Source organism: Pipra filicauda, unplaced genomic scaffold, assembly GCF_003945595.2.
Source record: "Pipra filicauda isolate LSUMZ 115617 unplaced genomic scaffold, ASM394559v2 scaffold73_size2923735_pilon, whole genome shotgun sequence".
Taxonomy (NCBI): Eukaryota; Metazoa; Chordata; class Aves; order Passeriformes; family Pipridae; genus Pipra; species Pipra filicauda.
This window is the reverse complement of record NW_024104909.1, coordinates 45,806-72,799: the sequence shown is the minus strand read 5'-3', so window position 1 is coordinate 72,799 and position 26,994 is coordinate 45,806. Positions and strand designations below refer to the sequence as shown.

Here is a 26,994-nt window from a genome sequence, read left to right as displayed (position 1 = left end):
AGAGCACGGCTCTGCCTGCGGCGTGTCTGCTCCAGCCACACCCCCAGCTAATGGTAAAAATTGATGGCTTTTTAGCTTCTCATGGCCAGAAAGCTCCAGCCGTGCTGCTCTGGGTCCTGTCCCCCAGGAGAGAGATGGAACCAGCCTGGAGGGTAGTTTATCCCAATTTCATCTCATAGAATCACAGAATCATGGAATGGTTTGGGTCAGAAGGGACCTTAAAGACCATCTCATTCCTCTGCCATGGGCAGGGACACCTTCCACTAGCCCAGGTGAATCCAAGCCCCATCCAACCTGGCCTTGGACACTTCCAGGGATAGGGCAGCCACAGCTTCTCTGGACAACCTGTGCCAGGGCCTCACCACCCTCACAGACAAGAATCTCTTCCCAATATCCCATCTAACCCTGCCCTCTGGCAGTGGGAAGCCCTTCTCCCTTGTCCTGTCCCTCCAGGCCCTTGTCCCAAGTCCCTCTCCAGCTCTCTTGGAGCCCCTTTAGGGACTAGAAGGGGCTCTCAGGTCTCCCCGGAGCCTTCTCTTCTCCAGGCTGAATGTTCCCAGCTCTCCCATAAGAGAGCATAAGAGCTGTGCAGAGTGTTTGCAGTGATCCTGTTTCCATGTTGGTCCCTGGGAGCCCCTCTCCTGCCCGTGGGATGCAGATGGGTGCCCCCACCACAGCCAGACTCCCATGGTCCCCCGGGTCCCCCCAGTGCGGCGCCAGGGCCCTGGCACCCACCCAGGCACCCACTCACCAGGAACAGGCTGCAAGGAGCAACAAAAAATGTTAAAATTTAATGCCTCAGCTAATGGGCCGAGTGGAGCGGAGCAGAAACACAGAATAAAAGGGAACTGGCCAGTGTATCCAGTCCCTGGGAGCCCCTGATCCCACTCCACACTATGCTTCCTGGAAGAAGGGGAGACCTTCCCTGGCTGATGGGACCCTGCTGCCCCCTCACTCAATAAAAACCCAGTAGTGTCAACCCAGAGAGGTCATGAACACTTGTGGCTCCTGATGGATCCCCACAGGAGCTCGTGGTTGGTGACAGACTGCTCAGGGTGGGACCTGGCTCATGGGAGCCCAAGCTCCATCCTCCTCCTCCACCACCACCCGCACCTCTGCTGGTGTCCCCACAAAACCCACGGGAGGCTGAGAGCAGGGAGAGGTGTGGAAGGGTAGGTCAGGACATCCTGATGTGTTGCCTGGGTGGGATTTTGAGGTCTGGGAAGAAGGCTGGGACAGATTCTGATCTTTGTGTAGGTTTGAAAGAAGCCACAGCCCAAATGAGTCCTCTCTCCTGCCTGTAGGAGAGTGGAGGAATCTCTCATTGGAGGGAGCAAGCTGCCATTGCTGCCCCTCTCCCACCTGCTTCTCCGGCTCTGGAGCTGTTGGAAGGGGTGATTTGGACACTGGGATGAATTTCCAGGGCTCCCTTTCAGATACATGCAAAACATCTGACTCACAAAGCCTGCCTGGAGCTTGTTCCTGCCAGTGCTCCCCCACACCTCCTCCTCAGTGCCCTGACCCGTGGGCTTCTTCGGTCCCAGTCTAGGAGCAGCTGCCCTTCACGGGATTTGGAAAGCCATTCCTAGGGATATAATCAGTGTGCCAAAAACCCAGCACCCACATAGCCCCAGATGAATCCCAATGGGGAGCAAAGCAGGAGGCAGGAGGACCTGGCCAGGAGCTGTGGTGGCCACAAAGGTCCCTTGCCCACCGTGGCCACCCTGGATGGTCCTGACTGGTCTGCCCAGCACAGGGATGTGGGGTGGTGTGGGATAACAGCCCCAACTGACCTCTCTCCATCCCTGGGACACCAGGCTGTGGGTTCCTGTGCCTCACACAGGTGGAGGAGGATGGACACCCATTCTGGAGGGAGGCATTTTGGGAGCACCCCTTCCCCAGAGCACAGGCTGCGGTGGGTTTATGTAATGAATTACCCACATTTGTACTTTCTGCAGGAATTTGTACTCGGGAATTTTACCTGCTGGGTTTATACATCTTGCTAAATGAGCAAACTCCTTGCCAAGGAACTCGGGAGACACGGGGAGTGGTGGGGGTTTGCGGACAAAACTTTTCCAAGCCGCTTTATTGGACTTGTAAAACACAGCTTAACCCTTTTCATTAAATTGCTTTACATGAGGTGGCAGGGCAGTAAAATGCTCACTTATCCACGGCATTCCAAATGAGTTACAGCTCAGTTTGTGGTAGGAACAACGAAGGAGATGGGAACAGAGAGGTGGGAGGGGAGGGGAAGCCCCGCCAGCGGCTGGGTTGGCGCGAGGCTCAGACTCACCCTGACAGCAAAACCCCAAATGCTGCAAAACAGGAATAAAGCAATTAAATGTGATGAATATTCGAATGTGGGATTGAAGGGGCTGCAATCAAGGCTGGAGCTGTGCAGGAAGCTTGGATAAGAGGGCTTCAAATCACCTTCCAGTGCATTTGAGCGGCTGGTTGTAATAAAAATTAAGTGATAAACCATGGAGAGACAAATTATTTTCAGAAATCCTGTTCCCTTGATCTCCCAAAACAGCTGTTCGGCTCCACAGTATTTCCCCTTTCTTCTGTGTTTTAAAACATAAAGTTACATAAATAAAAAAAGGAGGAGGACTTCTCCTACCTTGTGGCTAGTCCAGGCACGGTCCAAACCATGCTGCCTCCCAGTTTGAGGAGCCCCAAACTCAAACGGGGGCTGCCACACTCAGTGATGGGGTGGATTCTGTATTTTCTTTAAGATATGGCACTTGCAGCAATGGGCAGAGCTCCAGAAATGGGATAAAGCAGACCCAGGGTCTGGCATGGCCACATTTCCAGGACACAGATCTTATGCTCCAGGGATGCTGGTGGCAGAGGGAGTCCTTGCACCTCGAGTTTCGAGGATCTACAACACCACGATGCCCCGATGGGATTGTGTGAGACCTGTTATTGCCTGTGTGAGGCACAGGGACACTGGGGACACCGTGCTGTGTCTGTGAGATCTAAAGGAGGCCTGGAAGAAAAATGGGGACAGACTTTTTATAAGGGCCTGGAGGGACAGGACAAGGGGGAAGGGCTTCCCACTGACACAGGGCAGGGTTAGATGGGATATTGGGAAGGAATTTTTGTCTTTGAGGGTGGGGAGGCCCTGGCACAGGTTGCCCAGAGAAGCTGTGGCTGCCCCTGGATCCCTGGAAGTGTCCAAGGCCAGGCTGGATGGAGCTTGGAGCAACCTGGGCTAGTGGAAGGTGTCCCTGCCCATGGCAGGGGATGGAACGAGATGGGCTTTAATGTCTCTTCAACCCAAACCATTCCATGCTTTATGATCCCTTTGCCTCGGGGCACAAAGCAAGGACAAAGGCTTGCAAAGCTCAACAATCACCCTCAGCCCCACATCCTGTGCTTAAAAGCTGTTCCACCTCCTTGGGCTTTGCAGGGAAAACAGGAATAGAGAAGAAATCTCCCTGTAGGGACCCAGAAATTTGGCAGAAGGTTCTCTTCCTTCTTTTTGTTTCACCAGCTGGCTCTGTGCCTGCAGATCCCTCCCACCCCAGCCCAGGGAGATGGGGCCACTTCTGTTTCGGAGCCCCCAAGGATCCCACGCCAGAACCCAGAGTGGTGGAAGCAGTGGGTCCCCCCAGCTCTGCAGGCCGATGTCCTGGCACAGCAGATCCGTGTCCCTGCTTTCCCTGGCGCCTCGGAGCGTGTGTCCACACACGGCCCTGTTGGAATGACAAGTGGTGATAATGAGCTTATCCTTTTAATGATCACCATGGAAACGTGCCGGCACAGCCGATCCTAATGTGAGCCCTGCTGAGGTGGCAGATCCAGGGGCTCCGGCCTCACTTCAACCCTCTGCTGGGCCCAGCACAGACCTCGGCTCAGCTGGGGGGTTGCAGAGGTGTTGGAGGGGCTTGGGAGGAGTCAGAGGAGTTTTGAAGGTGTTGGAGGGATTTTGGAGATGATGGAGGGATTTTGGAGATGTCGGAGAGGTTTTGAAGGAGTCAGAGGGGGTCTGGAGGTGCTGGAGGAGATTTGGAGGTGTCTGAGGAGTTTTGGAGGCATTGAAGAGGTTTGGAGAGGTTCTGGAGACACTGGAAAGATTTTTTTTTTGAGAGAGTTTAGAGGTGCTGGAGAGGTTTTAAAGGTTTTGAAGGAGTTTTGGAGGAGTTTTGGAGGAGTCAGAGGAATTTGGGAGATATTGGAGAGGTTTTGGAGGCGTTGGAAATGTTGAAGAGGTTTTTGGGGGGTTTGGAGAGATTCTGGAGATGTTAGAGAGAGTTTGGAGAGGTTGCAGGTGTTTTGAAGGTGTCAGAGGGGTTTTGGAGGCATTGGAGAGGTTTTGGAGAGGCTCTGGAGACACTGAAGAGGTTTTTGGAGAGGTTGATGTTTTAGAGCTGCTGGAGAGATTGTGAAGGGGTTTTGGGGTTTGGGGGGAATCAGAAGGGTTTGAAGTTATTGAAAGGTTTTGGAGGTGTTGTGGATATTTTGGAGGTGTTGGATGAGTTTTGGGTATGTTGGAGAAGTTTTGGAGGCAATAGAGGGTTTTGGAGGAAATTTTGCAGAAGTTTTTGAGGTATTGGAAAAGTTTTGGAGGTGATGGAGAGATTTTGGAGAGGTTGGAAGATGTATGGAGGTGTTGGAGGGATTTTTGGATGTGTTGGGGGAGCTTCAGGGAGATTTTGGAGAGGCTGGAGATATTTTGGAGCCATTGGAGGATTTTGGAGGTGTTGGCAATATTGCAGAGGCTTTGGAGAGGTTCTGGAGACAGCACAGCTTTGGAGAGATTGGAGGGGGTTTGGAAGTGTTGGATTGATTTCAGAGGTGTTGGAGAGATTTTGGAAGCACTGGAGTGTTTTGGAGGTGTGTTGGAGAGGTTCAGGAGGTGTCAGAGGGATTTTGAGGAGACTGGAGAGGTTTTAGAGATGCTCGAGGGATTTTGAAGGTTTTGAAGGGGTTTTGGAGATGTTGGAGAGATTTTGAGGATTTTGGAGGGTTTTGGAGGAGTCAGAGAGGTTTGGGAGGCTTTGGAGGGGTGGGAAATGTTGGAGAGGTTTTGGAAAGGTGGCAGAGATTTTGGAGAGCTTGGAGGGGAGTTGGAGATGTTGGAGAGGTTTTGGAGAGTTTTGAGAAGGTCTGGGGAGGTTGGAGGGTTTTTGGAGGTGCTGGAGAGATTTTGGTGATGTTGGAGTGGATTTGAAGGCATTGGAGAGATTTTGGAGGTGTTGGAGGGGTTTTGAAGGCATTGGAGGGTTTGGGAGGTGTTGGAGGGTGTTTTGGAGGTGTTGGGGGTAGGTTTTGGAGCCAGTGCTCTGTCTGGGGTGCACATGGTCATTTATCAGCACGTGGCAGCTCACGGCCATTCTCTCCCGTGTGTCCAGGCAGCGTCTCCTCACCTGCACAGCTCCTTCCTGGGGAGTTCCCTCACCCTGCCTGGCCCCTCCGGGATCAGTGCTGTGCTGAGAGTGCGGAAATAAAACCTCCGTGACAGAAAATGTGTTGTGACACAAAATGTGCCCAGGACTGCTCAGCCCTAAGCTCCTTATTGAGCCCTGGGGACAGTGACAGCCCCATGGAGGGTTTATTCTCCCTCCTCCCGGTGTTTAATCCTCTAAAGTAAGTGCCAGCCTCTGCAATGTCTCCACAGGGGCATTGGCTGTCCCCTCAAAAGCCAGTTAAGCTGCTGGTTTCAGCCACCTCTTGTCACTGCAGGTGCCACTGAGAGTTTGGGAACCAAAAGAAATGTTTGGATCTGTATTAACTTCATTGTTTTGGGGCTATGGTTGGTCCCAGCTTCTTGATTCTGTCAGGCAGCAGTTGGGGACTGGATTTCTCTTTATTTAACATTAGTTCACCGGATGAATGGATCTGGATCTCTCTGTTAACATCTTCTCTCCCGGTCACATCAGGCACTGGAACACCCATGGCCACAAAGAGCTCCAGGCTGCGGCAAACCTGGGAGATGGGAATAGGAGTGGGATTCTGGGCCGTGCAGCTCTGTTGTCCTTGCTGAGCAGGGCTGGCAGGGTTGGGGGTTCCCCCCGCCCCAGTTAATTTAATTACTTAATTAGTTACATGGGAAGGAAGTCAGCAAACACAGAGGGTGTCCTTGGAGCTCTGCTGGGGGGTCAGGAGGAGCTGGGAGCACAGGCATCCCTGTGGATCCGGGGTGAGGCCCACATCCAGTCCCAGGGCAGGTCTGGGACCAGCACTAGCCCAAGGGTCAGGCCCAGCTCCGGGTCCCATCCCCATCCCATCCCCTCCCCTCCCCTCCCCGCCCATCCCACCCCATCCCATCCCATCCCATCCCATCCCATCCCATCCCACCCCATCCTCTCCCCGCCCATTCATCCCATCCCATCCCATCCCACCCCATCCCATCCCATCCCATCCCATCCCACCCCATCCCATCCTCTCCCACCCCATCTCATCCCATCTCATCCCATCCCATCTCATCCCATTCCCTCCCAAGCCCCGCCCCCTCCGCGCGTGCCCACCCGTAGTCCCGCCCTTGGCTCCTCCCCCACCGCGCGCGTGCGCAGTCCAGGAGCCTCGTGCTGCCGCGCGGGAAGGGCGTTTCGCGCATGCGCTCCCTCTCGGGGGCGTGGCCAGGCGTGCCCGCCCCCTCCCGCGCCCCGCGAGGCGCCGCGACCTTTTCCAAGATGGCGGCGGCGGCGGCCGCGGCTGGTTTGCGCAGGCGCCGCACCACCGCCCGGGCCGTGATTGGCTGCGCGGGCGCGGTGAGCGCTTCCGGAGGGGGGCGGGGCGGGCCCGGGATGCGCCTGGGGTAGTCCCGGTACGGACCCGGCACGAGCAGCGGCACCGCCTCACACCCGGCACCGGCACGGGCCGCGCCCCCCACCCACCGCACCGTCCGACCGCAGCCCTGCCCAGCGCCCCGGGGCTCCCCGTCCCCGCCAACGGGGGAGGCCCGGGGGCTGGGCGCCGGCGGCTCTCCGGTGCCCGCGGTGCGCGGCCGGCGGGGGCTCGCCGGTGCATGGGCAGGGAGGCCCCGCCGGGCCGCCGCCCGCCATGAGATGAGCGGAGCGCGGCGTCCTGCCTAGAGCCGCCCCGGAGCCGCCGCGGCCATGGTGAGTGCGGGGAGCGGGGACGGGACGGGCGGGGGGAACCGGGACCTGTCCCTGGGGCTGCAGCCCCAGAGCCGCCCTGGTCACACGAGGGGAAAGGCCGGGAAGGCAGGAATTCCTCCTGGGAGCGCTGGTGCCGGAGGGTGTTGGGAATTGCAGGTTTTCCGGCCTTACACCCGGGGAGGGAGTGCCCGGAGAAGCTGTGGCTGCCCCTGGATCCCTGGAAGTGTCCAAGGCCAGGTTGGACGGGGCTTGGAGCAACCTGGGCTGGTGGAAGGTGTCCCTGCCCATGGCAGGGGGTGGAACGAGATGAGTTTTAAGGTCCTTTCCAACCCAAACCGTTCTGTGGTTCAGAGTCTCCGAGTTGCCGTGTTGGCCTCCAGTTTGGCCTTGGATAAGCTGCAGGAATGTCCTGGATTCTCTGCTGGAGACAGTGGCCTTCAGCTGCCTCCCAGCAGCGTCAGCCCTGTGCAATCCCAAGGAGAGATACAGAGGAGATGCAGCACAGTCTGATTTGCACAATCTTTTTTCCCCTTGATAAGGAGCCAGAGGAGACATCTTTGATCCTTTGGGTGCAGGCAGAGCCAGGCTGGGAGGTGGGAATTGCCTCCAGGGGATCGTGGTGCTGCTCACTGTCACCATACCACAACTGCTGTTCTGATTTCTCCTTTGTTCTACCTCCAGGGAAGCCTTCTCTCCCAGTGTTTATTGGGCTGACAAAGGGAAGCCACAAACATACCCTTTGCAGTTGGTCAGTGAGTGGAGAGATGTTTTCAGCAGCTCATGGTAATCTTCCTGCCCTGTCTCCCCCAGAGAGTCCCACTGGGCACAGATAGTAGTTTCTGAGCTAATTTTCAACCCCTTTCTTGCTTAAACTGACTTAAATGCTGCAGGGTCAGGCCTTGCACCCATTTTCTTCTGGAGTTTGGGTTTTGGTTGTGAATTTCTTCACTTAAGAACTGAAATAATCACGTCTGCTCATTGTTTGATGTGCTCTTTGCTGTTTTATTGAACCCTTGCTCTCTGGAGCCCATTTAAGTTGAGCTTCATTAGTGCCTTTGAGAGGCTTTGCTGCTCCATATGGGGTCTGCTGGGGTGGGATATGGTCTCAATAAATACAAGTAGTAACCTGTTGCTCCTGGGTGTGTGTGGGTGAGGGATGTACCTGCTGTGCCTGCCTGCTCAAGGTGGGCTCCTGACATGTCTGCCACGTGCCACAGGTCCTTCTAGATTTAGCTTCAGCCAAAGGGGGGTATTATTGAGGTGGATTCGTCTTAGTGAACCCCCCAAGTTCAAAAAGATGAATAAATATTGTGGTTTGGAGGATTTGGTAGACCACTTAAAATTGCAGGTGGCAAAAGGACTTCTTAATTCTTCCCCTGCCTTGAGATGGACACACACATTTATCCTCCTGAATTACACCATGTTTGCTTCCTTTTGCCATCAACATCCACCATTTGGCTCAGCCACAAGCCCTGCCTTGGGAAATGGAGACAGCCACCGGACTGTGCTGCACCATTTACTGTTGTAACTCCTCATGTGACTCCTGGGCAAGATTTTCCTGCTGTTTCCATTTCCTTGGAGCTTACAGATGGGCATGTTCTGCTGCTAGTGCACCTCCTTCCTGGAAACAGTTGGAAAAGGGGGAAGATGAGCTGCTGGAAGGCATCCTGGGAACAAATAAAACATAATTAAACCCTGCTGTCAGGAATACAGGCTCATGTAAGCAGATTTTCATAGTGGAGTTGAATTGGCTTGATCTGGAATGCAGTGAGCAGTGATGAATTAGAGCTTGATTAACTGGGAAGGAATTTTGAGAGGAAATTGTGAAGTCTAAGTGCCCAGGCAAAGGCAAGAGGGAAACCAGTGATGCACAGTGAGCTCAGAAACTGCACATGCTGTAGAACAGGTGCCCATTTGCTGGGCTTAGGTGCCACTAATGGCTCAGAAATCTTAATGCCACTATTAAAACCTAGTTTCAGAAGAAGCTTGAATCATCCTTGGCTTTCAGAGGTGTTTGTGAAGAGCAGCCCTGCTGTGCTGAGCTCTGGTCGTCCCTGTGTGGTGGTTCTTGTGGCTGCTCGTGCACGCTGTGTGCAGTGTCCAGTTTGGGGCTTCCTGTGAGAAAGGGGGGTCAGCAATGAGGATGTCATGATATGCCCATAGGGAAAAGAGTCTTGCAAAATCAGGTGGGTTTCTGGGGAGTTAAATCTCTAAACACAGAGTAACTAAATCCAACTTCAAGCTTTTCTCTTCCTTCACAGGCCACAAATTATTATATAGTTTCATGATCAACTTTTAGGATCTTTCTACGTGATTTAGTGAACAGCTTCAGAATAAATATTGTTTGTGGCACTAATCCTTGAAGGCATTTGTTTTGTCTCATCACTCATTCCTTCACCTTTGTTCCCCTTGCACTGGTGCAGATAAACAGTCTCTGAGGCCCTCAGAGCTCAGTTAGGAGCTCCCCAGCAATCCTGTCACCTGGGAATTGCATTTGGAGCTCCCATGTGAGGCTGAAGTCAGGTTGATTGCCTCCTAGGGAATGTGTTCTTCAATTATGTGGGATTTGTGTTCTGCCAGCAGCGAGGCCAGCTTAGGAAAAGGGACTTCTTGCAGGAAATGCTGCTGTGTGAGGTGTGGGATCAGAGGGGTTGGAGAACAGGCTCCTCATGGAACAAGTCACGCTTCCCTCAGGTTGTCACTGAGTGTGGAGCCACACAGGGAGCAGACAATGAAAGTGGCAGCACAGATCCCAGGAATCCTGTGTCCTGGTTCTGTGTGTGACAAATATAGCTGCAGAAATGGGAGTAGGCAGTGGTTGTCTGTAGCCTGGATCTCTAAGTTTCCCACAGCAGCATCCTTGCTTTTATTTTACAGCCTCTATTATCACCTTCCCAGTTTTTTGGCAGTAAGTGCTGTCATATTCTTACACTTGAAGCTACCTTGGTGATGGTTTAGGCCTTCCATTCACTAAGGACAAAAGAGTGTGTGGATTGCAGCACATGCAGCCAGGTAATGCTGGGGAGCCACAGGGTATCTGGCACTCTTGGTTGCCAAGGAGCTCCTGCTGAATTACCAAAATAGCTCCTGTTGATTCTGTGTGTCAGAGTAGCTGAGCTGCTGGCCTTAGGCTGGAGCGGGTCTGTGGGAGGTGAACCAGAGCTGGTTTTGGGATCACTGCTGATGTTGGCCGTGCAGATGGCAGGACAGGAGGCAGCAGCAGCTTCTTGCTCCTGCAAAGTCCCCCTGCCTGGTTGTCCCATCGTGCTGGAGACATTCAAACTATGGCAGGGCTGCTCTGGCTGTGGGTGAAACACGTGAGCTGCAGGGATGGCAGGAGATGGAGAGGATGCTGGTGTTGCACGGGCAGGAAGTGCTGGCACGTGGTGAGGTGGGCTCTGCCTCACGGGAGGTGTTTGAGTGTCCTCCCTCCCTCCCTGCCCTCAGTCCTGGCTGAAGTGCAGCACCAAATCTGCACCTCTGTGGTGGAGCCTGAGCTTCTGTCTGCTCCCTGTACATCTCCCTTATGTACAGCTTACCACTAAAAGTAAACCCTTTGTACAACCATTCTGACGCACTACTGAGCAGAGAGAATAGGAACTCGGAAGTTCTGGCCTCAGCTCCAGCATCTGGCTTCCTTTTTGGACTGGCAAGTCATGTTATAACTGTACCCCCCAGTTACCTCCAGTTATTAAATCATTAAACTGGAGGTGAGACCTAATGCTGGTGATTTTTCCCATCTTCTCTATCTCTGCAGCCAAGTCTGTGCAGCTCTGGAGAGGAACTGAGGCTGTAGCAGGAGAGCTGGTGTCTGCCAAGGATGCTCCCCCCAGAAGAAAAGCTTTTTCTCTGAGGCAAACAGCTCATTTAGCAGAATGGTTGTCCATAATACCTTTCAAGATCTATAATAACTACGATCCATGCATATTTCAAAGACTTGGGTAGCTAAACTCAGGCTGCCCTGTCACCAGGAGAACTAAAAGGTATCCAGGTGAAATTATTGAGCCTCAAGGTTGAGTAAATGAGTTTGAAAAGCTCGTTTCATAGATGATGCTGAGAGATGTGTGGTGGTGCTTGTAATTATTTCAGTAGGAAAGCATTAAAACCTGGCAGGTACTGCCAAGCTCATGCCGTGGGGTTCAGCGCTGTGACTGCTCCTGAAATCTCCAAGGAATTTGGGTTGTGTTTGGTGAATTTAGTACACATTATTAGATGTTGTCGTTTAGACCAGGGAGAATTAGCTGCTGTTGATGTTGTTATATTTCCAACAGGTGTTAGTATATGCAAAGTAGAAGAGAATGGAGCTTTTTTATGTACAGGCTGATATGTGTCTGGTAAAATGTGTCCTAAAATCCTTCCAATATCCCTTTATCAGTCAGCAGATATTTCAATATTTCCTGGTAGTAATTATATTTGTATTTGGGTCACTGCTGCCTTGGCTCTCTCTGCATCCCAGGTGTTAACATGGTAACCTTCTCCTTTTAGAGAATTAAAAACCAAGGCCTTTGCTGCTTTGTTTTATCAAAATAAAATCCTTACAATCCCATTTAGATCAAATAATCCTTGGAATCCCATTTACTAAGTGTGCAGCATGTGCCCGTTCTCCTGTGAAGGCCTCACTGTTCCAACCCAAGTGTAAATATTAACAGTTTGGTAGAGGAAAAACAGTTTTCCTACTGATTCTGATGGTCAAGGACTTGCTTGCTCATCCAGGGTTTTATTTGTCAGTCTTCTGAGGAGAGCCTCTGTCCTCTGGAATTTTGGGAGTGACACAGCTTCTCCTGGGCTCAGAAGCACCTCCAGCTTATGAAAGGTGTTCTAGTGGTGAAGCAACTCTTTACCAACCTTACCTTCCCTCCACACACATTTTATCCATGTTTCTGCTTTCTGTTTATAGTCAGGATACTCTCACTCCACCAGAACTGTTCCAGGCTCTTCTAGCAACACCACAAATTCCTTAATTTTTTTTCCCCCGATCCCTCCTCTGTGTGGATCATGCCTAGAATTCCATTTCTTTTCCAGTTTCCCAACACTTTGCATTCATGCTCCAGATTACTTTTTATTTGTTTCAGCATCTCCAAGTTTACAGCTGGATCTCTGGGTGTATTTTTAGCAGTTTGACTTAATATTTTATTACAGCTCTAATGCAGCATGGATTTCTTCCCAAGAGGGATTGTCCTGATTCCTTTTTGTCCCCTCTTTGGAGAAGGAAGCTGCTCATCTGTTTTGTGTACTGGCTTGTCAGGATGCCAAAGCCAGCACTGGATGCAGCTTTCCAGAGGAAAGAGTGAGGGTTTTTTTCCTTAGGAGAGATAATTTTGCCTGAAAAAGCCGTGTTGTGCTTGGTTGATTCTCTCCTGCTTCAATGGGTAAGAACAGAACAAGGTTTCTTCTGCATTGCAATACCACCCAAATTTTTTGGGATTGAGGGCAGCTTCTTCCATGGAAGTTTGTCCCAGTGACGACTTTCCTGGAGTAGCAGCTGGTGCTGGAGGACTGGATGTTTAAAATCAAGGTCTGGAGGGGATAATGTAAAAACAGCTACTCTGTATGGCTGGATTTGTTGTTCCCCATGCTGTTACCCTGTTCCTTTGCTTGAGAGGGATAAGATGGAATTTTCTACAATTCCTTGTCTTGCTTTTTGCAAGGTTGAAGGAAACAAAGAGGAGGAGGATGTGATCCATGACCTCTGACATGGAAACATGAGGTAGGTGCTCAGGAGCAGCACAATTCCTGCTCCCATCCGTGGCTGGGGGCTGCACCAGCTGCTCCTCTGATCCCACCCTGGGAGTTTTTGGGACTGGGGAAAGGTGGAGGAGGAGGAGAAGGAACTTTGGTTTGCAACAGCTGCTCTTTCTTTTTTCCTGGTGCTTGATGAAGTGGGTTGGGTTGTGTTGACCAAAGCCTGGTTGTGTGTTGGCGCTTTGGATTCTCCTGGCCCCAGGGCAAATATCCCTATATTGGCCCACTGGAATCCCCCCAGTTGTGGGGCAGGTCCTGGAACCTTTCCCAGAGGCTGAACACACTGGTTGTCCCAGCAGGAGATGCTGTTGTGGAATACCACAAAGTGCAGTACCATTGCAGATACCAACATCTTGTTTTTCTTTGATTGGGCTGGGTGTTCTCCCTGCATGAGCTGTCCTTTGGAAACATTTTAATGAATAAAAGGAATCTTAGAGTTATTCCCATGGTGTTATCCATGATGGTTTCATGGTACACTCTTAAATGCCCGACACAACTTGCTCTTGCCAGGAATTAAATTTGGAATATCACAGTCTTTTTTTTCTTCACTTTGGCAGGGGCAAAGGTCTAAAAATTCCATGTTTTTGTGTAGTGGAATCATTCCTCTTTGGCAATCAGGTCTGCTGGTGTCATATACTGGGTGAGGTATAATCCTGCCCCCAGGTTTGCCCCAAACCTCGCACTGATGTCACTGTGTGTAGCCAGGTGTTGGGACAGGTTTTTCCCCGTGGTAATGGGCTTAACACTGCCAGGCAGAACTGGATGTTGGAAGTGGACTTGGAAAAATCCCAGGAGGATTTGCCTTTCTGCAGCTGCATGCTGAAAAATTGTTTTTTCTTACATTCACTTTCTTTTTGGCTTGTCCTAGTGCTTCCCATTTCCAGCTCCACATATGTGCAGACTTCCAGAGACTCCTTCACTTGGGGCTGCAAACAACTGTGAGTCAGGGTGTTTCTCTGGATGTTATTGTGACGTGTCTGTAGGTTGAGATAAATAAGGATTTCTTTGCAGCTTTGCAGACGGTGAAATATCTGAGAAGTGTTTTTAAAAATCTGTTAATGCGTCTTGGACTCCTTAGAACTGATCCACAAACGTGTTGGGTTCACCATTCCTGTCACTTGGACATCTCTTTTTCTGCTCTTCTCTCTGGTCAAAGGACCTGCCACACTTGAACAAGTGGTGAGGAGCAAGTTTTTTAGCATCTTTAAGTGTAAAATACTCATCTGTAAGAGCAAGAATAGTGTTCTCTGTAGGAAGACTCATTAAAACCACAGGAAGTACATAGACCTGTTGGAGTGAGTCCAGAGGAGGCCACCGAGGTGCTCCGAGGGCCGGAGCCCCTCTGCTCTGGAGCCAGGCTGGGACAGCTGGGGGGGTTCACCTGGAGAAGAGAAGGCTCCAGGGAGACCTGAGAGCCCCTTCCAGGGCCTAAAGGGGCTCCAGGAGAGCTGGAGAGGGACTTGGCACAAGGGATGGAGGGACAGGCCAAGGGGGAATGGCTTCCCACTGCCAGAGGGCAGGGTTAGGTGGGATATTGGAAAGAAATTCCTATCTGTGAGGGTGGTGAGGCCCTGGCACAGGTTGCCCAGAGAAGCTGTGGCTGCCCCTGGATCCCTGGAAGTGTCCAAGGCCAGGTTGGATGGGGCTTGGAGCAACCTGGGATGGTGGAAGGTGTCCCTGCCCATGGCAGGGGCTGGAAGGAGATGGTCTTTGAGGTCCTTCCAACCCAAACCATTCCATGACTCTGTGATAGTTGTGGGGTTTTTAAGCAGACTTCAGCTAAAATGACCATACTTGGTACCTTTTGTAGGTTCATTTGACACATTGCTGCTCATCTTTTGCTGTTCTGGAACATTTGAGTATGGCCTTTTGCCACCTGCCTGTTTAGCAGTCGGGTTAATTGACCTAAAACTGTGGAGGAAGTGTTCTCTCAGTGGGTGAAGCTGCCTTTGGGGCAGCCCTGTGGTCCTGCTTGTGCAAGCCTGATTTGCTTATGCAGGGAAAAAGGAAGTGATTTGAACCCTGTGACCATGGTTGCAGAGCTCCTGCACTAGCATTGCCTTACAGGAAAGGATGGGATCCCTCTCCAAGGTGCCACAGGCTGTGGGACATCCCAGGAACCCAGCAAAAATGAGTGGATAGACCAAAGCACTGAGTTTGCAAACCTGTTCTTTTACAGAGGTGTTTCCAGGCTCCACTCCAAAATTTTACATTAATTCTGAACTCTGGGAGAGAACCAGAGTCACCTTGCAGTGTTTTAGCATCTGGAAAGTGGCACATGCCCAGCTGGTCACCCTTGGCAGATGCTCAACCTTGTGCTGTGTCTGAACAGGTTTTGCTTGGTTGCTTTTGCTGATAACACACAAAGCGAAAAGTTATTATCGTTGGTGGCTTAAAAAGCAGTGGACAGCAGCTCAGAACTGTGTAAGCTACTGAGGAAGATCTGATGGCTGTGGCTGGGTTGTCAGATTTAAGTTATAAGTCCAAAAAGTAACTCGAGAGGCACCTGGGCCTGTTTTGGTGATGTGCAGGATATTGATCTTGAGGAATCTGTTTTGGGCACTTCTGCATTTCTCAGCTGTATATTGCTATTTTAGCAACTGCTTGTTTAGGAAAATACTGTGTTGCTAAGCCTTTTCCAGCAGCTAAACCACAAGAAATCAATTAGGAAGTCATGGGCACGTGACCGAGTGCCGGGGACCCAGAAATTGTTCTTGGGCTCGTCTTCAGCGAGAGTGTGGCTTGAAACAGCACTGCCTCAATCTGCCTTTGCTTATCCTAGCTTGCTGTGATTATTTTATTCCTTTGGTGGGTTTCTAAGAACATTTCTAGGTGTTGAAGCAAGTGGAACTGCTGGGTGGAGGGCACTGACTGCTGGGCTTGGTTATGTGGGTTAAGAGTTACTGGTGTAGAAAGAATCAAACTCAGACACTTGAGCCTGTTAATCAAAGTTCAACCTTAAAACCTGATGCCTGGTTAACTGAACCTGCCTGTCCAAGAAGATTTAAGAAATAAGATCCCTTGGGTATTGAAAAGGTGCTGATTACTTGTGGAGCAGGCAGTGTTACAGGGAAGATGATCTGTGTCCTGATCGACACATCAGGTTGTCTGTCACTGCTGGCTCTCCAGAGCCTGTTCCACGGTGCTCAGCCTGGGGTTGTGTTTAATCCTTAGCTGATGATTCCTGAAGTGCAGCCTGGGGTTCCTGAATGGGCCAGTTGGACAGGCAGCAAGACTTTAAGCAGCTCTGGTGCTGCCCTGAGCTTCAGTGCCGCAGGGAGATGGAGAGGAGCGTCGTGCCTTTATTCCTCTGCCAGTTGCCTCGAGGTACAACAGCAATCTACGAATTTTATCCCACAATTTAAGCAAAAAATCTGCTAGAACAGAACTGAGTTTGCAAAATCCCTGTCTGATCAGTGAACTGTTGAAGTTGTGGCCCTTGAGTGACCCAGGTAAGGGGGTCAGTTCTGCAGCCAGAGATCTTGACACGGCACCAGGAGCCTGAACTGTTCTCAGAGCACAGAGTGAGGCCAAGTCTAGTTTCGGTTCTTTAAACCACAAAAACATCTCCGAAATGCAACAAGGAAACTGAGAGTAAAGGCTGAGCCCTGTCTTGATACCATCAGCAGTGCACTGCGGGGGAGCACGTATGCTCTGGGCTCCTCTTGTAAGACCTCTGAAAAGGAGATCCTGGGAATTGGTGTGAAACTCCCAACTTCTACAATTATTGGTAAAAATACAGAGAGTAACGCTGCCTTTGAGCTCAGAGCTCTGCCTCCCCCCCAGCGTGTGTTCATCCTTTCTGGAGGATGTGTTGAGTGCCCTACAACTCTTTTAAAAACACTTCATAATTCTGCTTTTGTCGCTAAAAATAGTAGTGCACTTCTGCCACGAATTTCAGTGTGCTGAGTGACCCAGGGCTGTTGCAGGGATTCTCTGGAGTGGTGATCCTGCCTATTGTCACCCATAAAAATGATCCCCAGGCTTTCTGAGAGGGTGATTACTGATTTCCTTGTTCATTATTATGTTAGGGTTGGGACAGGAAGGGGCTCTGAAAGACACCCTGGTAATTCTTAAATAAATAAATTACTACCTTAGCACATATGCATGTTAGTAATACTAATAATACATAGGTGTATTATTAAGATTATAAAAATACAGAAGGAAGAAAATTCAGCAGCTGGAGTGTAGTTTGTATTTTTATGTGTGTGACTCTGCTATTAATTTACTGCACAACATGGGAAGCAGAAGGGTCTGAAGTGGAAGAGGATGGGACTGTAATTAGCAAAGGCAGGGTGATAATGAGTTATTTTATACTGGTGCTGTGCATGAATTTTCTTAACCCTATGCACTGTCTGCTGGTGGCATTATAGCAATTCCTGCTGGGAATGCATCCAACAGCCAGGTTTCACTTGGTGTCCCTCCTCTCCTGCAGGAGTTGCCCACAAGCTGGTAGATGTAGCTGATAGTCATTTTAGCAGATAAATGTGCTAAGATCCAAATCTTGATAACCAGGAGGAGGCTCAGTTGTGTGTCTCGCTGGGCTCTGTGTCTTGCACTGGAGATGGTAGGAGAGGGGGTGGCTGGGATTGGGATGCAGGAGAAGGCTCCAAAAAAGTGAGGAAGCCGGGGAGAGATCTGCATTTGGTGTCAGTACATGTTGTAGGGGGGTTTGGGGGCTGGTGGGTGTTGGATACACTGTGAAAAGGGCCTCAGCAGTGCAGGTACGGAGGGGAGGGGTGGAACAGGAGTGGGCGTTGGAATTAAAACCATGATGGGTGCAGAGGGTGGTGAGTAACAATTCCCCAGCAGAACTCCTGTCCTCTTTATTTGGAGCTGTAGAAGGGATTCAGTCTGCAGTGACGTGCAGCAGTGCGAGGGTTTTTCCCACCTGCCACTGGAGGAGGTGTTTGGACGCTTTGTGTGGTGTAAAATCCATTCTTCCACATCAGGAAGGTGTTCCAGTGCTGCCTGGAGGATGAAGTCACCTTTGTAACGTTGCAGCTGCAATTAACATCTTACTAAAAAAAGCTTTGGGGAGGGATTGCCTTAATTTTGGCTTGGAGCGATACCCATTTCCAAACACATTAGGAAAAACCTGAACTGCCATAACCCTCTTACAGTTGTCACCAGCCTGAGTTGCCATATTTAGAATGTTGATGCTCTAATGGCAAACATTAAAAGGTTAACAGCTTGTGTTTTTATGGCAAAGCATTAGAGAAAAGCTTTCCTCTAAACGAAACAATCCCCTCGGAGAATGTAAAATGAAATAAAAAATAGAAGAGGAAGTGAACTCTTTTAAAGTGCTTGTGGAGAAAATGGAAATGGCTTTAGAAAGCACTTCTTCCAGAATGATCAGGTACTTTTTTAAGGGGTAGATTGTCTCTGGTTATATACAAACTTAAATTTAGCATTGAATTATCCATTAGTGTAAATGTGCAATGTCTAAATTGAAATCCAAAGATCATTCCCCTGTTGTTTGCTTTAGTCATAGTCTGCAACCTAAACTAAGCTTGTTCTGGAGTCAGCAGCAGGGGATGAAGATTTTGCTTCTCCAGAGCCTTACTGAGGTGCTGTCTCAATACTGAACAACCTGAATGCAGTAAGTTGGCAGCTATTTTTTTCCTTAATCAGCAGAAATCATAAATGAGAAATGACTCACACAACTTCAAATGTAATTGGAGATAGCCCTGAAATCAGCTGGTAGTGTAGATCCTTCTTTTTGGTGCTCAGGTGGATGGAGAATCAGTGCATGTGCAAGTTCTTGGTAGCAAATCTTGTGTTTTCTGTCAGAGTGGAGCTGTTTGAGTTGTGAACCTGTAATTGTTCTGGTTGTACGAAGAGGGCACGGAAGGTTGGAGTCCGTAGATAAATGGAATGAGTAAACAGCTCCACACCTCCCTCCTGATAACGTGTGGAACACCTTTAGCAAACTTAATGAGGGGAAGTGGGATGGGAAGGACAGAGGTTGACAGTGGCTCTCTCCCTCACTTGATCCATATCCAGTCACGCTTGGGTCACATGGGGCAATTCCAGGAGGAGCAGACCTGTGGCACAGACCCAATCCAGCACAGCAGCACTTCAAAGGACCGTTCTGGGGAGAATCAGCTGTGACACACCTCTGAGATGTTATTTTGACCCCATTGCCAGCTCAAAGTGTGGATATCCTGTTGGAACACGGACAGTAGCTGTGGGTGTGTTGGCATTTAGCCATGTTTGCTTTCACCTCTCACTGCCTTGTTCCCCTAACGGAGCTGTGATGAGGACATCACCTTTGCCAGAGGATCTGCTGAATTTGGCAGCCAAGATCCTCCCTGTGGCTGCCTGTGGGTCAGAACTCCACTGTAATGTTCAGGCAGTGGAGCTGGTGTGGATGGTGACGTGTCACATCTTACCTCAAATACTGTTAGTGAACTGCAAAGCTCTCCTGGTAAGAAGCTCACAGTACTTGCTCTGCAAACACAAGTCACAGAACTGAGTGTATTTCCCTCAAGTGGTTGGCAGAAGAGAGAAATAGTATTTCCTGAGGGTTTGATCCAGCCCTGGGAGGCACTAGGGGTAAGAGGGGTCAGATTATACACTTTGTGAAAGCAAATGGGAAGTATTTCTATTTTAACAGTTGAATATTTAGTGATACCTTGTGAAGATGAGGCAAACTGCCATTACCCAGTATGTCTGTAGTAAATTCTGCTGCTGATGGTCCTGACTTTCCTTGGAAACCTTTAAAAATGGAAGTTGTGCATGTCCCAAATGGCTGATTTTCAGAGCAGAAACTGAACTGCACCTTGCTGGTTCTGGCTGCCCATGGGATGGGATCTTGTCCTGAAGCAATCCTTAGTACCTGTGCTACTCCATGCCAGGATTCATGGCATTCTCTTCATGACCGTGGTGGTGCTTTCCTGCCCTTTTCCTCAATGCAGAGTAAACCCTAGAAGAAGGCAAACTCACAATAACATGAGCAACAACAGAGAAAATATTCCAGCAGGTACAGCCACAGGTCCTCCAACAGCCCTACCTTGCTTGGAGTCTCACTCATCTACCCTCTGGGCTGTCTGGGTGCAGGGATTTTCCCCTGCAGCTCGTTATCTCAGTGGCCTCGTTATCAGGGCCTTTGCTGGCGAGGAGGGTGATGACCACGTGCTCCAGGATCTGGTTAACTTGAGGAATCCCCAAAGGCATCAGCAAACACAGATCCTTTGTAACCCAGCCCATGGCTAGAAGGGGATGTACATGCTGTGCCCACAGGTAGGGAAGACCTGGGAGGCTCCTGCTTGCAGAGCCAATCCTGGGCTGGGTTTTGGGTACTTCAGACAATTTTTCCTTCTTCACCTTTGGCCTCTGGGACAGCTGGGAGAAGTCAGACAAGAGAAGAAAACAATCTTGGAGGTCATGCTGTTTCTTTGTGCCCAAGTTGGCCTTGGCTGCTGGACAGCCTGGGCTTTTTGCATTAAATGTTTGTGTTGTGCTCTCTGGTTTGTTTTCCTGCTTTTGACATGTTGAACATCACGATGGTGGTGTTCTGCTATGAAAGATTAAGTGTGTTCCTAGGAGGAGACTCTGTCACCTTCCAAATCTCAGTGCTGAAGTCAATGGAGGACGTGGCAGATGCTCAAGATTTATGAGAACTCTGTAATTTATTTCCAAAAGTAGGAAATAAATCTCGAGTCTTGGAAAAAAATCGACTTATCTCAACTACTCTTTCTGAAGAAGGATTCAATTAACTCTCCAGAGATGATGGAGCTCTGCCATCCTGTGAAGAACTGGGAGTTCTCTGTGAATTGAGGTGATCTTGATCTTTTCTGGTGGAAAGTGGAGTGCGAGAACAGGGGGGATTTGTGTCAAATTGATCTACCCAAGGTTTGGAAACTTCTCTTGGGGGATTTGCTATCTCTCTATTGGAGAGCTCTTGCTTGAGTTGGTTTTCCTGGGGGGTTAATCTAGTGGGGAGAGTCTCCTGCTGCTTGGCCCTTGGGAAAACTGCTCTGTGTGGAAGTGGGAACTAGCAGGAGCCTGGAGTGTTTCTCAAGTTGCCTCACATGCTCATCTCTGCTGAGGGCTGGCAGGCATGGGTTTTGTTTTTTGTTTTGGCATTTTTTGAGGCAGAACTTTCAGTTTTCTTTAATAGTTGACTTTGTTCCTGTGCAGAGAATGGTTGGGGCTCGAATCTTGATGCCTTTATTAGCGATAGAATGAGTTGAAAACACGAGAGGCACAGCTAATGGTGTGGTCTGTACTGTAGTAGGACTCTTTCTAAGGCTGGTACCTTGCCAGAATAAAATCATCCCAACTCCAGAGAGCTCCTGAACTATAGTGACCCTGCAATGATTGTGTGCTAATCCTGATAATTTTATTTAGAACTTAAAAACACTGAGCTATAACTGATGATTTCCAATAATAAAAGCTAAATTTGAGGATAGGGGGATGTTCCTCTGGTATCAGATTGCTGAATACTTGTATATTGCTTTTCCCAGTGTGGGAAATTCCTTAATCTTTCAGGCTTCTACTTCCTGAGCAGCGGGATGGCACCAAGACAAAGACAGGAACAGGTGTCAGGGGTCACAGAATCACAGAATTGTTGAGGTTGGAAAAGACCTCCAAGATTGAGTCCAACCTGTGCCCGATCCCCACCTTGTCACCCAGCCCAGAGCACTGAGTGCTGCGTCCAGTCGTTCCTTGGACACCTCCAGGGATGGGGACTCCAGCCCAATCCAATGCCTGACAACCCTTTCTGTGAAGAAAATTCCTCCTGATGTCCAACAAAAGTCCTCTCAGAGTTCATGCTTCCGGTCATGTCATGATATTTATTATCTAAACATCTGAAAGGATCTTTATTTGAGTTTGCTGTCTTAGTGAGAACTACTTAACTAACTTGAAATGACTAAATGCCACCAAAATAACGGGATTGTTGCCATTAGTTAGTGGAGCTGAGCAAATGGTCCTTCACGTCCAAAACTTTCACTTGCAGTGGACGAATCTCGTTGCTACTTGGCACCAATGAGCAGTTTGAATTCCAGGTTATTTGCACTCTGCTCCTGTTGGTTTTTGGGTGCATCTCTGACACCTAATGCCCATCTCCCGAGTACGAGTCAGAGTGGGAGTTAGTTTTAACTCTTTCCTTACAATGTCGTTCCCAGGCATCGGAAGAGGCCTCGCTGCGGGCTCTGGAGAGTCTGATGACAGAGTTCTTCCACAACTGCACGACAAACGAGCGGAAACGCGAGATAGGTGAGTTCATGGTGCTTCTGGGCTGGTCCCCTTGGTGTTCTGTGGGTGGAGGAGCTGTGTCTGATCCTGAAGCCTCTCCTGCTGATGTAGGACTTGAAGGCAAGGTTTGTCCGGCTTGGGTTTCAAAGGACCCATGGCAGGTCCTGTAAATGATATGTCAGTGACATTCTTCTCTTCCTGTACGTTGTTGGATTCTGTGTCCTGGAGAACCACTGCACAGAGATGGAGCATGGATTTCAACACTAGGCATGCAAAGCAGAAGGCTGTCCTAGTTAATGGGAAGTGACAAGCAGGAATAAACAGCGAGGTTTCACTTTGGCTGGTGTTATTAAATATGTCCTGAAAGCCAGCAGAGGTCCTGCAGGTGCTCTGGGTGTCAGTGGTTGGTGGCTGTAAAGAGTCAGGTTCCTTTTATTCTCAAACAGCCACGAAGATGCTCCGAGGGCTGGAGCCCCTCTGCTCTGGAGCCAGGCTGGGACAGCTGGGGGTGTTCACCTGGAGAAGAGAAGGCTCCAGGGAGACCTGAGAGCCCCTTCCAGGGCCTAAAGGGGCTCCAGGAGAGCTGGAGAGGGACTGGGGACAAGGGATGGAGGGACAGGCCAAGGGGGAATGGCTTCCCACTGCTCGAGGGCAGGGTTACATGGGATACTGGGAAGGAATTCCTATCTGTGAGGGTGGTGAGGCCCTGGCACAGGTTGCCCAGAGAAACTGTGGCTGCCCCATCCCTGGAAGTGTCCAAGGCCAGGTGGGACAGGGCTTGGAGCAACCTGGTCTACTGGAAGGTGTCCCTGCCCATGGCAGGGGCTGGAGCAAGATGATCTTTAAGGTCCCTTCCAACCCAGACCATTCTGGGATTGTTTCGTTTCTCCTGTCTTTAGTACCAAAAGTATGATCAGCATGAATCCTTGTCCCAGAAATCGTTCTCCCAGAAATCCTGTAAAAAATAAACAACTAGGCAAGGATTTTGTTTTGTTGTGTTTTTTACCGTGGTGGAGATCTGCTGTGGAAAAGGTGTATCCCTCATTTTCCTGCTTAAATTGCAGGAAAGAAACAAATTGATTAAGCTTTAAATTTGCTTAGCCTGTAAAATAGCCCTTATGGCTTTTCTTTTTGGCACATTGTCACTGGATGTGAGATGACCAAATCCTTACCTGAGTGTTCAGAGAGGTTCTTGAAACACTGGCCTTGCTCTTGAAGCAATTGCATTTAGAAAAGGTGGTTTTAGAACGCTGTGTGTGATCTAACATGTTCCTACTCTTCCACAGTGCTCTGAAATCACAACTTTTGGCTTTTATAGATAAAATGGTAATGTTCATAATACAATTTTTGTGTGATTTGTTTTAATATTCAGCTCTTAGTCTGCTGTGGTAGTTATGTCAAAACTGCTTCTAAAATAACACATCTATTTTGTTTTCATTAAAGTCTCTCATTAGATTGCTTTTAATACTTTAGAGTGTGATTTTATTATATTTTTTTCCTCCTCCAGATTGTTTGAACCATTCCCTGAACATGGAGTCTCTTCTATGCTCAGTGTGTTACTGTGCTGTCACTACACACTGTTAGGGATTTGTTTACAGCTTAGGAATTTTAATGTAATGTTTTACATTGAAGTTAAAATTAAAACTAAAGTGCATTTTGAAACAATACTTTATTTTTTTGCAGAGGAGCTTTTAAATAACTTTGCCCAGCAGATTGGAGCCTGGAGATTCTGCCTGTACTTTCTGTCCAGCACGAGGAATGACTATGTGATGATGTACAGTCTGACTGTGTTTGAGGTGAGCTCTGAGCTCTTGCCTGCTCAGTGCATCTTCTGCCTGGTGCAGTTTTATCTGGCAATCGATTTTTGGGGGGGAAATGTTTGTCTAGAATGGCAGCCCTGGTAAGTACAGAGATAAAGAATGCTATTATTGCTCTCTGCTAGAGAGGTTGCTTAATGGCAGGCTAAGAGTAGGGGAAGATGAATCTTTGTACACAAATTGAAGAATTCATTTCCTGGCATCTCTAAGTACAAAATTACCTCCAGTTTCAGAGGCTGCTTGAGTTTCTGCACGATGCTTTTAAGGGAGTTATTGTTTTTATACCCTTTTTATGATCAGAAATATGTGTGTGATTACCTGCTGCAAGCTCCTGCAGACTTTAATGCTGAGAGGGAAGACAAAGATGCTTTTAGCTTTCTGACATTTCACTGTTGTGGTTGATGGTCTTGAACTACATCCTGCAAACTTGTGCTGGTTGTAGAGGTGAGGTCTCTCTTAGGTGGCCACATCCCACCCTTCACCTATTTATAAAAGAACAAAATTAGGGTTAAAAGCCTCGATATTGATCTCTGTGTCTACTGGAAGAAACAGAAGTACTCTGTGAACAGCTCTGTTGTATCAACTGATTTCTCAAGTGACTTTCCCTAAGGATATCCTGGGGTTTGGTCCACGTCACACCTCACCCTGGTCCAGTTGTGGCCTCTGTTGTGTTCCTGCTGGGTGGGCACTCTGAGCTGAGCCTCTGAATCAGAGCTTGTAGCCTTTGCAGTGAGCCACTTTTGAGGTAAAACAAACAACTCTGCTCTTAAAGTTGTGTTGGTTTGACAGATTATCTGTGTTGTTGTTGACTTCCTTACTTAAATATTCACTTTATTTATTAGGGATTGCATAGGGAGTCTGGACTCGATCTGCAAAATCAATCTGATTTGCCTTCCCCTCAAAGAGGGCTGATGGAGAAAAATGGCAAGGGAATTGTTCCCTGCTCTGGGATGGGTGTCCCACAGCAGCCTGCAAAAATTAAACTGATTTTCATGAAAAGGAAAAGAAGTGCAGGGCCAGGAGTTGGACTCCAATGACCCTTGTGATCATCCTGTGTGGATGTCCCTTCAACTTCATAGTTGAATTTTGTTTACTGAGCCTCTGCTTCCCTGGAAGGGGAAAAGGAACTAGTACTGAAAAAAACCCCAGAATAAAGAAACCACTGTCTGAGTATAGAGTGAGGGACAGAACTCCACAGCCCAGGTGAGGGATTAGGATGTCTCCATGGAGGAGCTTGAATTTCCAAAGTTAACTGCTGTAGTGCTGCACGTTGAACTGGTCCTCAGAGCCATGGCCAGTCCTAGTCTGCAGCTTCATCCATCTCCAGCTGTCCATGAGTGCTGAGTCAGTCAGAGGGTGTGTGGAAACACAAGGATCATTCCCAAAACTTCTTGAGGATATTGTATTTTCTAGACTGTTTAGAAAGTTAACAGTGAATCTGGAATAAAACTCCTCCTGGACCCCTTCCAGATAAACCGTTTTCACCTCCTGCTTTTGGAAAAGAAAACATCTCCCCCAAAACATTTGTAGGTGGAGGAAGCTGCCACTGTCAGGTTAACAGAGTAGGACAAAACACAGTGATCGTTGAAAGATAGATATTAAAGCTAAGGCAACATCCAGTTTTATTGGGGCTTCTGAAACTCTCCTTCTGGGCTTGCATTGAGGAACCCTCAGTTGCTTGGGTCATTGTTGTTCTTAAACAATCCTTTTGGATCTTCTCTGCTAGAAAACCCCAAAACCAACTTCTTTGAGGAGTTCATGTATAAATATCCCTGTGTACCTCTCTGCTGTGAAGTGGTGCCTTTGTACAGAACATCCCTACTGTGGATGTGCCTCAGTAAAAGCCCTCTCTGTAGGTTATTCCAAGAGGCTCAGCTCCTAATGCTCCAGAGTCCCTAAATGGGATCGTAGAGTGGCAGGGAAGCAATTTGCAACTGTGCCTTCCTTTGGAATTTTTCTGGCTTTAAGTGGACTAAAAGCTTTTTGTTCCAGTGGTGCCTTGTCACTGCCAGGCAGTCACTGCAGTGACCTTCCAGCTCAGCTTCAGGACACCCAGGTGGCATCAGAGCCATCTGAAACTGAACTTGCTTTGCTCTTTTCCTGCTTCACAGGAGACTGTGCTTTCCCCTTTAAAGGGGAAAATCTGGATGTCCAGGGTTAAAAGATAGTGGAAATAGTTCTATGACTGCCAGTTAGTTCTGCTTGACCAAAAACCAGCTAAAATGGTGACATGCTAGTGCTCTGTCCCTGCATGATGTTGTTCAGCCTCAGGAGAAGAGGAGGCTCTGGGGAGACCTTAGAGCCCCTTCCAGGGCCTAAAGGGGCTCCAGGAGGGAAAGAATTCTTCCCTGTGAGGGTGGTGAGGCCCTGACACAGGTTGCCCAGAGAAGCTGTGGCTGCCCCATCCCTGGAAGTGTCCAAGGCCAGGTTGGGCAGGGTTTGGAGCAACCTGGGCTGGTGGAAGGTGTCCCTGCCCATGGCAGGGGGTGGAACAAGATGAGCTTTAAGGTCCCTTCCCATCCAAACCGTTCTGTGATGCCCTGATTCTGTGTGTCCACGTTCCCTCACTGAGTTCAGTAAAGCACGTCCAAGATGAGCTCATCTGGGAGCTCTGTCTGTTCTTTTCCAGAACCTGATCAATAAGATGTGGCTCGGGGTCCCATCTCAAGACAAAATGGAGATCCGCAGCTGCCTGCCCAAGCTCCTGCTGGCTCACCACAAAACTCTGCCTTACTTCATCAGGAACAAGCTCTGCAAAGTCATCGTGGACATCGGCCGCCAGGACTGGCCCATGTTCTACCACGACTTCTTCACCAACATCTTGCAGGTGAGATGTCCATCCATGAACCAAACCAATTTTTCCCTCTGGAAACATCATTTTGTTTCCTCGAGTAGTGGCTTGCCTTGATGAAGATGAAGTAACTACATGAAAACCAAACTTGCTTTTTAAATTCCTTTTCCTTTCTAATTTTGGGGTAACGTTTAAATTCCTACAGGTTACGTGTCTTTCTAGTTATGTGAGTGAAACAAGGATAAACTTTGAATTTCAAATATTATGAGGTAGTTCTTGAAAATAAAGATGTTGTGGGTCGTTCTTTAAAGAAAAAAGTCAGTAAAACTATGGATGTGTCACTGGGTGATTTTCAAAGGTGAAGTTTCTCAAC

The 26,994-nt window shown here is 49.1% G+C and overlaps 1 protein-coding gene across 2 annotated transcripts in view; it reads left to right on the top strand.

The window, feature by feature from the left end:
* The first annotated feature begins 6,741 nt into the window (after positions 1–6,741).
* Positions 6,742–26,994, top strand: part of XPO6 (exportin 6) — a 54,652-nt gene continuing 34,399 nt past the window's right edge. Inside the window, exons 1-4 of one of the 2 annotated variants that reach the window (XM_027732778.2) lie at positions 6,742–7,067; positions 21,944–22,034; positions 23,697–23,809; positions 26,460–26,657. In XM_027732778.2, coding sequence (XP_027588579.1) covers positions 7,065–7,067; positions 21,944–22,034; positions 23,697–23,809; positions 26,460–26,657 — 405 coding nt within the window. In that variant the 5' untranslated portion in view covers positions 6,742–7,064. The remainder of the gene's footprint in view (positions 7,068–21,943; positions 22,035–23,696; positions 23,810–26,459; positions 26,658–26,994) is intronic. The other variant, XM_027732777.2, reaches the window with a different exon arrangement.